Source organism: Trachurus japonicus, chromosome 23 (assembly GCF_045865225.1).
Source record: "Trachurus japonicus isolate A0001 chromosome 23, Traja_1.0".
NCBI lineage: Eukaryota > Metazoa > Chordata > Actinopteri > Carangiformes > Carangidae > Trachurus > Trachurus japonicus.
Window position 1 is genome coordinate 5,206,391 of NC_140929.1, and position 13,452 is coordinate 5,219,842.

Genomic DNA, 13,452 nt, shown 5'->3' on the forward strand with positions numbered 1-13,452 from the left:
TGATGCAGTTGGTAAATTAACACAGAAACTGAGGCCTCACATTTCAAAGCACAAAATCCCTCAGACTTTGGTAAAGGCACATTTCTCCCCCCCAAGTGTTTAAGTCTGGGTGAAACGTAAATAACAGAGTGTGTGATCATCTGTCCACTGTAAGAGCCAGCATATGGTCTACCAGTCGGAGAGTGGGGGAGCTGATGGGGTAGTGAGGCGGCAGCTTCTCCTCAGCACACGACGGCTTGACAAAGTACCTGCAGGGAGCAAACGTGTGTTAGACCACTGAATAAACCTTTAAAGCGATAGTTCAACATTTTGGCAAATTGGCCCATTGCCATAATCCCTATATAGTCATAGCAGTACGGTAGGTTTGTTACCTTTAATTGTCGGTGCAAGCTATTTTTAGCTACGCTACGGAGGCTCATGGGATTTCTTGGTTTTCATCATCAAACTCATCAAATACAAAATCCAACAACTCCACAACGCTCTGGTGGACAAGTTGTGACCTGCACATTCACCACGCTATGAGATAATAACACAACGTTACCAGACAGAGTTGTTTTAGAGGTAAATGCAGAGACTGCTTGCTGAAAAACTGTCCCTGGAGGCAATACGCATCAGCGGTTTTGCCTGAATTTCCCTCTAAAACAACTCTGTCTGGTAACTCTGGTAACGTTGTGTTATTATCTCATAGCGTGGTGAATGTGCAGGTCACAACTTGTCCACCAGAGCGTTTTGGAGTTTTTGGATTGTGTATTAATGAGTTTGATGAGGGAAACCAAGAAATTCTTTTAGCCTCCGTAGCGTAGCTCTGAGCAGCTCGCGGCTCTGCTCCGCCGTTCTAAAAATAGCTTGCACCGACAAATAAAGGTAACGAACCTACTGCTATGACTATAGGGATTATGGCAATGGGCCAATTTGCCAAAAATGTTGAACGATCCCTTTAAGAACAATAAGAATCTAACTGACTGACTGAGAACGAACCTGAACTCCTCTCCGAAGTTGGAGCGCAGGTGCTGAGCCAGTTGGCTGTTGTACTGCAGACAGGCCAGCAGGAGGCGACAGCGCTGGAACAGCAGCACGGCCCCGACGGGGCTCAGCACCGACTCCTGCAGCTCCGACAGAACCAGCACCGCCTGCTGGGCCTGGTGACCGATGAAGGGCAGCTGTGGACAGAGGACAGAGGACAGATGTGGGGGTCAGACAGACAGAGAGACGAGACGAGACACAGACAGAGTTACAGTCCGCGGTGTCACGGCTTCTGTACCAGGTGAGGATGAGGCTGCAGCACACGAAGAGTCCAACCAACAGACAGGAGGTTGTCGAAGGAGAAACACCTGCTGGTCTGAAACACACACACAGAAAACTGTTTAGTTCACAACTGAAAAAATTTAAGCCACATACTTTTATTTTGTAGGAGTGTCATGTTTCCTGACAGTTTCTAAATCAAATGTCAGGATTCCCACACATTTGAAATTTCCAATTCCAATTCCAATTCCAGACCCTAATTTCCTGACTTCTGAGGAAAAAAATTCAAATAATTTGTGATATTTGAGTAAATAGTTGTGCATTATATAAAAAAAAAATCATGCAATTAATCATTTATTTTCATTATTCTGAATGTGTATGCCATTATGTAACCAAATAATTTCCAGGAGATTGTAGCTATAGGTACAATAGCGCATACAAAAATAATTAACCCAGATAACTTCAGATAAGACCAAACCAGATAAGTATTAAGATAAATATATTTCCATACAATTATTTCCATTTTCCATACTTTTCCAGACCTGAAAATGTATAAAATCAAATTCCATACTTTTCCATACTTTCCATACTTGCGTAGGAACCCTGAAATGTGATGAGGGCTTTTCTTGAGGAAACTGGATTCAATGTTTTTAATTTTTTTTCATTTGGGATGAATAAAATTTGTGTTTTAAAATGAGAATTTGACCAGTTATGAATAAACTTCAGAGGCACACGTGTGTTAACTCACCTCGTGTCCACACAGCAGCAGCTCAAAGAGCAGAGAGCAGGCAGCGTCCAGGTACTCAGACAGTAAGGCCTGAAGCTGTGGGACACGGAGACATCTGTGAGTCTCTCATTAAATCCATTCTCATGAATTAAGGTTCAGACAGACGGTGCTGTTACCGCGGCAGCAGCAGCAGCAGAGAGCAGCTCACCTCAGAGTCGACCTGAGAGCCTCTGTTCTGTGTCTGCAGACGTGGATCACAAACCAAGGCGAGCAGCATCCTGGAGGCCAGCGCTCCTCTGCAGAGACAAAACCACTGAGTCACAGCTGTTTCTGCCAGAGTTGTTGTTTTATTGTAGAGAGACAGAGACAGAGACAGTCTTTACACTGCATGGTTCAAGTGGCCCAATTTTTTCCTCTCAAGTGGCTCAGATCGGATCTGTAACATGAATGCCGATAAGAAATCAAGAGAGGAAAAACAATGTACACAAATGTGTCCAAGAGGCTGTCCCGTCCTCACTACGGGACTCATCTCACAGCAGCTCCGCTCCATGCAGGCACTTCACTTTGTAAGTGACGTGTTGAATATAAACTCTGAACACCAGACTCACCTTTGTTTAAAAATACTATGGAATCATAACATGACAATCTCCTGTATTAAAAAAAAATCACTAGTTTATTTCCAGCGAGTTGTTTCATGCAAGCACAGCAGGTGTAAATGCAGATTATCAGATATGGGTCACTTCTCTGATAGAACATGTAAATAGACAAGTCAAAATAAATCAGATATAGGCAATAAATCGGAATTGGGCATCAAGGCCTGCAGTGTAAAGACAGCCAGAAAGAATCAGATGTGGTGTTTACTTCTTGGCAGAGAGCAGGTTGAGTCTGGCTGCTTCCACCTCCGTCTCTCTGAACATGACGGCGAGCGTCTGGACGATCACGGTGCTCAGTCTGAGGACAAACAGTCAGAGTCACATTCTTCAACCTGAACTCATCATCAAGTTACCAACTGTCAAACAGAGACAGAGATTTGCTGCCAGATGTTCGTTCGTCGTTGTTAAACCATTGGATGTATGATGTAAACACGGAAGAACATCTCGCAGCAAATCTCGCGCAGCCACTGGGAGCTACTGCTACAACAAGGCTAAAAACAGAGATCAAATACATTTTTTCCAAACAACTTTTTCATGCTGTGGCTTCAGGACACTTGGGTCAGTCCAGACGAGCAGTATGGAGGTATCTGGATGTTTCATAGTATGTGTTTTGGACCATTCAAAAGTGAACTCTATCCACCGCCATTATATGAAAATCCATTGCCCTGGAACTCCAAACCCTTCCTTGGCATGACAGTGAATAGATGATTGGTGAATTATTGATTTTGGGTGAAGTATCCCTTTAAGAGACAGGAAGTAGAGCCCAGTGTTGATGGTGTGTGTGTGTGTGTTCCTAATACATTGCTCATTGAGTGTAGATCTCTGTCCACAAACACCAATGTTGTCCTTAACGTTACTCTAACTATAAGTATGTTGTGTAAAAAAAAAAAAAAAAAGCAGCTTAGTCCAACCTGACTGATGGTATTAAAGGTTTAACATCACACACATACACACACACTCCCACTTATATATACACACACTGAAGCTTACAGTAGTTGATCTGCTGTGCAGACTCCGCTGAGGCTCTGACAGCCGTGAAGAGACTCCTCCAGAGTCTCAACCAGGAAAACACAAACTTCACTGGACTGAAACACAAAGAGAGAAAAGAGAAGTGAAGAGACAACACTGAGTGTGTCTGTGTGTGACGTCTTGCAATGTGCTCAGCAATCAGTCAGCAGGCCTGGTTACCATAGATACAACAATATTATGCAATAAAAAGTATGAAGAAACAGAAGTTTGAAGTGAAAAACAAGAAAAATAGAAAATGAAATTAATTTGTCTCTTGTTTTGCAACAGTCTCCAACTTTATTCAGAGTGCTCTGATGTAATTTAGGTTGAGGGCAAAAAAAAAGAGAGAAAAAGTCAGACATCAAAGTGTGTGTGTGTGTGTGTGTGTGTGTGTGTGTGTTTCCAGTGTTTAGTGTCTCACCCTCCAGAAGAGTCTGCGCAGTGTGACGTTACGGTGAGCCGCCGTCCTCAGCTCCTGCAGCAGCAGATACAAACTCTCCACACTGATCTCGTCCTGCAGCAGCTCAGAGCTCAGCTGAGAGAACAGGTGGGCCGTCCGCTCCCAGCTGCACACACACACACACACACACGGTTATGGCTGTGACACTAAAGGACAAAACAAAGAAAAACACGCACTCTCCAAAAAACTTTCAGGAACAAACTGAAGAGGTGCACGGCCAAAAGTTGCACTTAAAGAAAAAGAAGAAAGGCCAGCAGCACTCGTGTCCTTCTCATTGTTTTTTATTGCAAACTGCGTCGGCGCTTAACACACACAGACTGGTTTCGACAACGTCTTCCTCAGTGTGCAAAGTGATGCATTTAAATACTCACAGCTGTGGTCAATCACTTGATAGACAAGTAACAGTAATTGAGAAGAATAACAACTTCACAATGCAAAATATTGGAAAAATAGAAAAATGTAACAAATATCCAAGAACCCAGACATCTAAAGTATCATAGGTAAATAGAACAATTAAAAAAGACACTAAAGGATACAACAGCTTCATCCACACACACACACACACACACACACACACAGCTGATCTATAATCAATAAGTGGTGAACACCCGGTGACCACTGAGCCTCTGCTCCAGGTCACTCATGACAGTGATGGAGGAGTTTGTGTCACCTGATGACAGGACGACGTTTCCCCGGAGACGAGTCAGACGAGATGTTACACTTCCTCCTGTAGAGAGGATCTAACAGCAGAGTGGACCTCTGGACACACACACACACACACACACACACACACACACACACACACACACACACACACACACACACACACAATGAAATGTTGTTATCACACAATGTGCAGACGTATACCCACAGTGTACTTCAGTATGGATGTTTCATCATTATGTTATTCTGGACTTCTCTTTCTATTCACTTTCTATTACTTTTTATTATTTGTTGTGCATTCATACTATATTTTATTTATATTACATTCATCTCTTTTATTTGATTTCTTACAACTTTACCCATCATTACTTCATGATATTATTCTTAAAGGGATAGTTCAACATTTTGGCAAATTGGCCCATTGCCATAATCCCTATAGTTTTAGGAGTAGGTTCGTTACCTTTTATTGTCGGTGCAAGCTACTTTTAGAACGGCGGGGCAGAGCCGCGAGCTGGCTAATGGGATTTCTTGGTTTCTCTCATCAAACTCATCAAATACACAATCCAAAAACTCCAAAACGCTCTGGTGGACAAGTTGTGACCTGCACATTCACCACGCTATGAGATAATAATGAAATGTTACGAGACAGAGTTGTTTTAGAGGTAAATTCATGCAAAACCACTGATGCGCGTTCCTGTCGGGGGCAGTTTTTCGGCAAGCAGTCTCGAAAAGTTTGATGAGGGAAACCAAGAAATCCCATGAGCCTCCGTAGCGTAGCTCTGAACAGCTCGCGGCTCTGCTCCGTCGCTCTAAAAATAGCTTGCACCGACAATTAAAGGTAACGAACCTACTGCTATGACTATAGGGATTATGGCAATGGGCCAATTTGCCAAAAATGTTGAACTATCCCTTTAATAGTAGTAGAATTGTCTTCACATCTGATCACTCACGATGATAAAGCTGTTCCACGAGCTCTGGAGATGCAGGTAGAGTCTGGACGTCTGTGACACGGCGTAGAGATGCAGCTCGGCCTCTCTCTCCTCGGCGCCGTTCACACCGTCTCTCCTCAGCAGGCGCGACAGCACCGAGCCGAGCCTCCTGGGAACCTGGGTTCACATCGGTGGAGAAACTTAACTTAACGTAACTGTGACTGTTCCTCCGGTGGTTTTTTGGGTGGTTCTTAAAAGGGATAGTTCACCCAAAATTGAAATTTCACTCATTATCTGCTCACCCTCATGTGGACTAAGGGCTGGGAGAAGTTTCAGAGTCCTCCGTGGCTTCTCTGAGTTACAGGGGGTCTCGGCATAGCAGTGCATGTCCATATAACGGCTGCAAATGGATACCAACTGTCTTCGTAACAAGAAGACACACCAAAAACCATCCAAATACCTCCATGCTGCTCGTATGTAATGTCCGTCTTGTATTGAAGCCCCGAAATGCGGAAAAAATTAAATAAGTCTATATTTCAAGCTTGTTTTGTAGCGGAAGCTCCTCGAAGCTCCTCTTCCCGGTTCGTCAAATTTGGACGAACTGGGAAGAGGACAGACCCTGGTTCGTCCAAATTTGACAAACCGGGAAGAGGAGCTTCCGCTACAAACAAGCTTGTAACTCAGAGAAGCCACGGAGGACTCTGAAACTTCTCCCAGCCCTTAGTCGACATGAGGGTGAGTACTAGATAATGAGTGAAATTTCAATTTTGGGTGAATTATCCCTTTAAAAAAAACAGGCGAAACACGTTCAAACCCGCCCGTACCTGACCGCCATCAATGGTCCTCAAGCTTTGTTCTGAGGGCGACCGAGGCGAGGTGGGCGAGCTGGAGGGGGAGTAGGGGGAGGGCGTAGTGGGAGGGTGCGGGGCCCTCGGGAGCCCCAGAGTCTCTGGGTTGGGACAGGAGGCAGAGCGGGTCGGCTTTAACACGGGGAGCTCGTCTTTCCTCCACTCACTGCGGCTCCTGAAGGAGGCGAGACGAGAGACACAAAATCAGTCATGTGATATTTTATATTCTATTTTATTCTACTGTCAATAAAGAAACAAACCAGTAGCCTAGAAATCTAGAAAATCTTGAACACCGTTTGTGTTCACCAATCATAGCGCTCTATCTGTTTATACCCACTGCAATACAGCTGTACAACTCCTCAATCTGATTCATTCATTCACCATAAGCATCCTAGACCCAGCACTTTTTAACTTTTTATACGCATCTTTTATTATATTTATTTTTTGTGTTTTAATACACTATGCGTTTTTATGTCTTTATGTATTTCACTTCAGTGTTGTGATCTGTGTTGTTGTCTGTATTGTCTTGCTGCTGCTCTGTGACATTTTAAATTTCCCCTCGGGGATTAAATAAAATATTTCTATTCTATTCTATTACAAACCAGGCAGTAATTAATGAATCCTTGAGTCTGTATCCAAACTCTGATAGATAGATAGATAGATAGATAGATAGATAGATAGATAGATAGATAGATAGATAGATAGATAGATAGATAGATAGATAGATAGATAGATAGATAGATAGATACTTTATTTATCCCGAAGGAAATTCAGTTTCTCAGCTGCACAATAAACAAACAGTCATCTACAGCTCAGGGTTTCCACCAGTGTATTCTGGAGCATCTGGGACTTGGGTGACTAAACAACCGACTGTGGGGACTATTTTCTAGACATGCACTGATCCGATACCCGGATCGGATATCGGCTCCGATATTGACTAATTAGCTGGATCGGATATCGGATGAATGAGGCCGATCCAGCATTCCGATCCAGTCATTTCTTTTTTATTAAAGCAGAAGTAAGCGATCCGGTCGTTTTGGCTAACAGCCGATGGAGTTAGCAGTCCCCGCCCTCGTCCCTACGTCACCACATTCACGCGCATCCCTTGGCTGCACACACAGAGAGGACCGCCCCTTTATGCCGTTCTCTCTCCTCATTGGATAAAGGTTGTAGGATACAAGGAAAGTTTTCTCCTCGGCTCAGAGCAGAGCAGAGTGACTGACAGACCCGTGTTTCAGACCAAACACTCTATAGAAGTGATTGCTGTCGGAAGATAGAACTATTTAAGACTTATATTAACACAAATATTCCGCTTACTTCTGCTTTAATATCATACACAGCAATACAGTTACAGCGATCTAGTGTTATTTATTTCTTTTTGCTGCTAATGTACACTTTGTTATTTATTAATAAATAATATTAAGTACATTTATATCTGTGTTAATTTGTTACCTTTGTTTTTTAACAAGGCTAAATGTTTATGTCAAGCCTGATGCCTTCACTCACATGGCGAGGTATATGGTTCATTCATTCAACAGTAGAATCGGATCGGTATCGGGTATCGGCCGATACGCTCAGCCCAGGTATCGGTATCGGATTGGATCGGAAAAAACTGGATCGGTGCATCTCTACTATTTTCAGAGGTGGATTAATCCATCTTGTTATTTCCCTTTCGCTGAGTACAGTTTAGTAAAAAACCACTAAGAAACTAAGACTTTAAAATCTATTTCAAACATATTTTGTGAGGCGTTTGAGGACGGTGTCGGGGTTTGGGTGTTTAAGGGTTAGAGGCTCAGGGAAGAGCATCATGTGAGCGAGGGTCCTCACGAGTATAAACAGACAAATGTGTGTGTATGTGTGTGCGTGTGTGCTTAATGACCTCCCGGGGGTGAACTACACTCGAGCAGCGACACAGATTAGCATGAGACAGTTGTTTACATCACACATATCAGTTTTATAGCACGTTATTGTAACCAGGCAACAATCCAGAGTTCAGTGAGTCTCTTCACAGTCCATGAATCAGGATAATCGCAGGAGGACGACGACACTGGATGCAAACAACTTGGATCATGGGAAATATTAATATTATGAAAGAATATGAATGAATGTAAATACGTATATACTTTGCCAATGTGATGACTAGTGAGTGAGACACGTGCCAAGGGACTGACTGTAAGACCTTTTTAACCCAAACATTGAAGTTTTACAAGATTGCAAGCTGAATATCTGTGTGTTTTACATAATCAGACATTAAACTAACATTTTTCACCATAATACACTTTAGTAAATCGATTAAACTGTTGCGTCTGCTCCGTTTCCCATCTCAGCTTGTATCAGCTGAATAATGGCTGTGCTTGTTTAATGGCGGTACTTTACAGCCGAGTGGCTCAGTGAGCAATGTTAATGAGCAGCAGGTTGAACCGAAGGGAAACTCGTCCCTCTTGAGTAAATAAGTCATGAGCTACCTGAGACAGTGAAGAGGGTCATTACAGGAACGGGCCATGAGTTGTTTGCAGACAGTCATGAGAGAGGAGTCACGGGCAGTTAGCTCTCGTCCTCAACTTTCCCTCCTCAATGACTTTTCTATTGACTGAAGCTGCGAGCAGTGATTCACAAAGTACCCGAATGAGGTAAACACATCAGCAGAGAGGAGCTGCAGCCGTTCACCAACAACATGCAGCAGACGTGTCTAAACTTTCTCTTAAACCCTGCTGATGCACACTGATGAATGATACTGTAGACTTCTGGTGTAGTGTTGCCTTTAAAAAGTGAGAGCAACACAGTCTCAGTCTGTCTCAGCTTCCCCACACGGGGATCAAGTGACAAACCAAAGACCTGAGTGAGTGTGAGGAGACTGTCTGAGTTTTCAGACATGGTTTAACCGAAACTTCCTGACTAACTATTGGTAGTTAGGTCAGTAATTAAAGGTCCCATATTGTTTAAATGGTAGATGTCCATGTGTAGTGTGATTATAAAGCAGCTCTAGGTTCTATATTAATACTGTGAAAGTGTCAAACCCTCAGTCCACAGAGAAATGCACACAGTCTGTATTCAGAAACTGAGCCTCAAAAACAAACCGTTGGGATTTCTGTAACTTTGTGATGTCACAACAAAACAAAAACAAAGCACCTCCAACCGAGACAGACCATCCAACCAGGCAGGATTTGGTTTCTCTTGAGTGTTTAACTGAAACTGCTCTATTTTTACTTCATCAGTAAGAAACCAGTCAGCCAATCAGAAGAGAGACTAAGAGCCTCCTCTTTTCTGATTTGCTCACAGCAAGGAACTCGGATTAAGAACATCAGGGTTCCTACAAATTTGAAATTTCAAAATTTGATACATTTTTCAGACCCTAATTTCCAGACGTAAATAAATTCTGCAATTTATATGATTTAACGATTTTCTTTATTCGGAATTTCTATGCCATTATGCCACCAAATCATTTCCAGGAGATTGTAGCTAGGTACAATAGCACATTCAAAATAATTAACCCAAATAACTTCAGATGAGACCAAACCCAGGTAAGTATTAAGATAAATATATTTCCTTACAATATTTTCCATTTTCCATACTTGCGTAGGAATCCTGAAGCATTATCCTAAATTAATATTTAAAATAGAAAGTAAAGGAGTGTCCTCACATCTATGGAGAGTCAGGCGTGTGTGTGTGTGTGTGTGTGTAATGCTCACCTCTCTGCAGGATATCCTGTGAGGAGATAGAGCAACAGGACGGTTAAAGTTACAGGTGCAGGTATCAGGAGAAAGAAATAAAGGAAACAGATCAGATCACTGATTAAGATAGCTGAAGTAGGGATTAAAACCGACTTAGATAGTGACTTTTTACAGCCCATTGCCTTCATAAAAGCAGGTACACAACACACACCTATTTAAAAGAAAAAAAAAACACACCAACATACCACTCTTTTTTACCTTCTAAGGTGTGTGTGACTGGAGGGCAGTAGCTGCCCCTGCGAGAGGCCGGGGCCACAGGAGGAAGTGCCGTCCTCTTGTCTCTCCTCAACCAGTCGCGTCCCTTCGCAGCAGACTTGTCGGTGATGTAGGTGATCCGTATGTGCTGGCAGCGCTCCCTGTCCTTCCCGCTGAGGAAATCTGGGAGGTCGTTGATCTGTAGGGACGAAAACAGACGTGATATGAGGAGGACGAGTCAAAAACCGTCGTCCTTCTCTGGGTGATAATAACTCAGTCACATCTGAACCCACACACATGAAACACATATCGATTCCTTCAGCGGGAAATTACACTTTTTTGAGGATGTCATTACCTCCGGTTTTTATCATAATCAAACCTCCATAGATCCTCTTAGAAATCACAGAAGAGACAGTTCAGAACTTGCTGAAAATCGTCACATTTTTACATTTCCTTCAGTCTAACATTAATTTAGTGGTACTTGTCTGGACATTCATAAGCACACTGCAACTTAGATAAACAAATATAAACTATAATGGGGCTCAGAAGGGAATACCAATAATTATATGCAGCTGATATCACAAGAACTTAGCTGATGATTGTTTTTGTTCTGCTGCCTTAATGGTTATCAGTTATCAGAAAAAAGCAGGCAAGAAGGCTGAGAGATACAGCACACAATGAGGATGGTGGGGGCCATCCTGAACAACAGATCATTCACTTCATAACACATTGATGAACCAAAGAAGTAACGGTGGTGGACGACGGCTCTTCTCTCTTCGTTGCAGGACAGAGAGATGCAGAAGATCTTTTATACCCACAGCCATCAGGCTTTTTAATTCTTCTGCAAATGGTAGGTGAGCTGACAGACAAATGAATTTCCCTTTGGGGATTAATAAAGTAGTTCATATGAGTATGGTTCCCAAACTTCCCATGTAGGATTATGTCGCTGTTAATTGGGTTTTCCAGCAAATTCAGGTTCAATTTCATCCACCCTACAACAGATTAAATCCCAGCAGGACCAGGGAACCAGTGAAGAAACACTAGTTAATTCTGGCTGAAATAACTGGGGTGAGTTGGGTAAGGCTATATAAAAAGTGTAAAAACACCTGCTGAAGCCACAGTGGGGGAGGAAACAGTTTGACTGATTCTATAATCTGACGGTTTACTGCAGACGGAATTAACTGTGAGGACTATACGGTGAACTTTGACCTCTGACATAACAAGATAATGAAGTGAGAATTAGACACTAATGCTGCCATAGTCTTCCGGATAACTGTCTGCATGTTATGTAGTGGTATATTTTGTTGGAGTACAACACCTAAATCCATGTTAAGGCATTAGTAGTGTAGATCAGAGTGTAATCCAGGGATAATGGCTTCTTAAGACATCTTTATTAGACAAGACAGGTTTTTTATACGCACTCCAGTGCCTCTCTCTGTGGGAGGTTTGTTTCTGTTTCTCCTCTTTTAACACTAGTAATATATTTATATTACATAAAAATGTTATATTCACATTTGTTAATTAGTCGATCAATGGAAAATTGATTTGGGTTGAGGCCCACAGGGACCATTAGATGCAACCTGTTTGTTGAACCATTATTAAACCAGAGCCAATGATGCCCTCATATTAACCAGGTGACCTCAGCCAGGTGAAAAGGTGTGGAGTTAAACCTGTAAATCAAAATATCTGATCTGTAATCTGACGAGTTTAACCAGGATCACACAGCAGGAGCCTATTAGTTAATGGGCACACATAGAAACATACTCAGTTTAATTTACTTTGGTCAGGATTAGAGTAAATAAAGAATACTTTAATTATCATTTAATCAACTGTTTGTTTGTTTGTTTGTTTGTTTTTCTGGGGGGGGGGGGGGTTTATCAGTAATGACTAAAAACATTTTGTGTTCACTGTCAAATCCAGACGAATCTGCTGCCTGCATTGATTAACTGTATTTGACAATGTTTGCCAAATATTAGGCTACTCATTCAATTAATCGAAGGGTGGAAGGTTAGTTGATTATTGGATGGACACAAACTTTCATACCGACTGATCACATTTTGTTTAGAAATCTCCACACTAATGGCTTTTTTTTTTTTTTTTAATCTATGATGGTAAATTCAGGATCTCTAGAAAGGTCTTTAAGAAATTCAGTGTAGCCTATACATTTTACACAAAAAACTCCTCAGTGAATAGAGGGAATGATTGGCATATGTAGCAATATGGTGTAGCTGTTATTTACAATATTTTTGTCAGAAAATAGTTGTAATTATTCCTTTAAGTCTACACATTCAAGTATTTTTTCTATGCCCAGCTGTTAAAAACCCATAATCACATTTTCTTGTAGACGTTTTGCTTTGGAAAAAACTGATTTAAACCATATTTAAACAATACCTAAATCGTTGTCAACTATTTTCTGCCACTTAACTAATCAACTATTTAAATTTGAGATGAATAATTCAGTTTGAACTGATAGAAAACATGAGAAAAAAGAGTAAACTGTCATACTTGAGAAGGTGGAACAGTACAGTTTGACAGATTAGCTTGAACACTGATCAATAGATTAATGGACCGTCAAAATAACGAGCTATGAAGTTTTGTTTAACTGACGGTTCATTCACATCATTTCAAAAAACGACCGTTATTTTGAATTTTTACCAGTTCGATGTCACGCACGCGCCTGAAGTTAACGGCCGCGGTGAGCGTGCGCGGCGGGTACTCCGTCAGGTAGACCAGCTCGTCGCTCAGCACCACGTGCATGTACACCTTGTTGACGGTGTCGGAGACCACCACGCACGGCTCGTAGGCTCGGATCCGCTCGTACACCGACTGCTCCGTGTTCCGCTTCAGGAAGGTGTCCAGCTTGATGTTGCGGCGGGCGAGGAGAGTCCCGGAGCTGGTCCTTGCCATGACGACGGACGGTGACGGTTACCGGTACCGTTAAGTTAACGGGCGGAGCAGTTGGTGACAAGTTGTTACCGGGGGGATTTCACGTCACC

General features: G+C 42.3%; 1 protein-coding gene across 1 annotated transcript; it reads right to left on the reverse strand.

Annotated features, from left to right (window-relative positions):
* Window positions 1–44: 44 nt before the first annotated feature.
* c23h12orf56 (chromosome 23 C12orf56 homolog) lies at window positions 45–13,387 on the reverse strand. Its single transcript, XM_085769510.1, has 14 exons — window positions 13,112–13,387; window positions 10,460–10,655; window positions 10,220–10,235; window positions 6,507–6,705; window positions 5,704–5,859; window positions 4,761–4,849; window positions 4,052–4,196; window positions 3,613–3,707; window positions 2,831–2,920; window positions 2,178–2,265; window positions 1,991–2,065; window positions 1,262–1,339; window positions 979–1,160; window positions 45–248 (listed from the first exon to the last, which is right to left on the reverse strand). Exons 1-14 carry the CDS (start codon window positions 13,361–13,363, stop codon window positions 137–139), a joined length of 1,773 nt encoding a protein of 590 aa, XP_085625636.1. The 5' UTR covers window positions 13,364–13,387; the 3' UTR covers window positions 45–136.
* Window positions 13,388–13,452: the final 65 nt, after the last annotated feature.

Excerpts from the sequence above, each read along its gene's own strand:
- c23h12orf56 (XM_085769510.1), bottom strand. The coding sequence starts at position 13,363 with ATGGCAAGGACCAGCTCCGGGACTCTCCTCGCCCGCCGCAACATCAAG. Across the intron at positions 5,860-6,506 it reads GGACCATTGATGGCGGTCAG|GTTCCCAGGAGGCTCGGCTC; the intron begins GTACGGGCGGGT and ends ATGTGAACCCAG. Across the intron at positions 1,340-1,990 it reads TGCTGCTGTGTGGACACGAG|ACCAGCAGGTGTTTCTCCTT; the intron begins GTGAGTTAACAC and ends TGTGTGTTTCAG.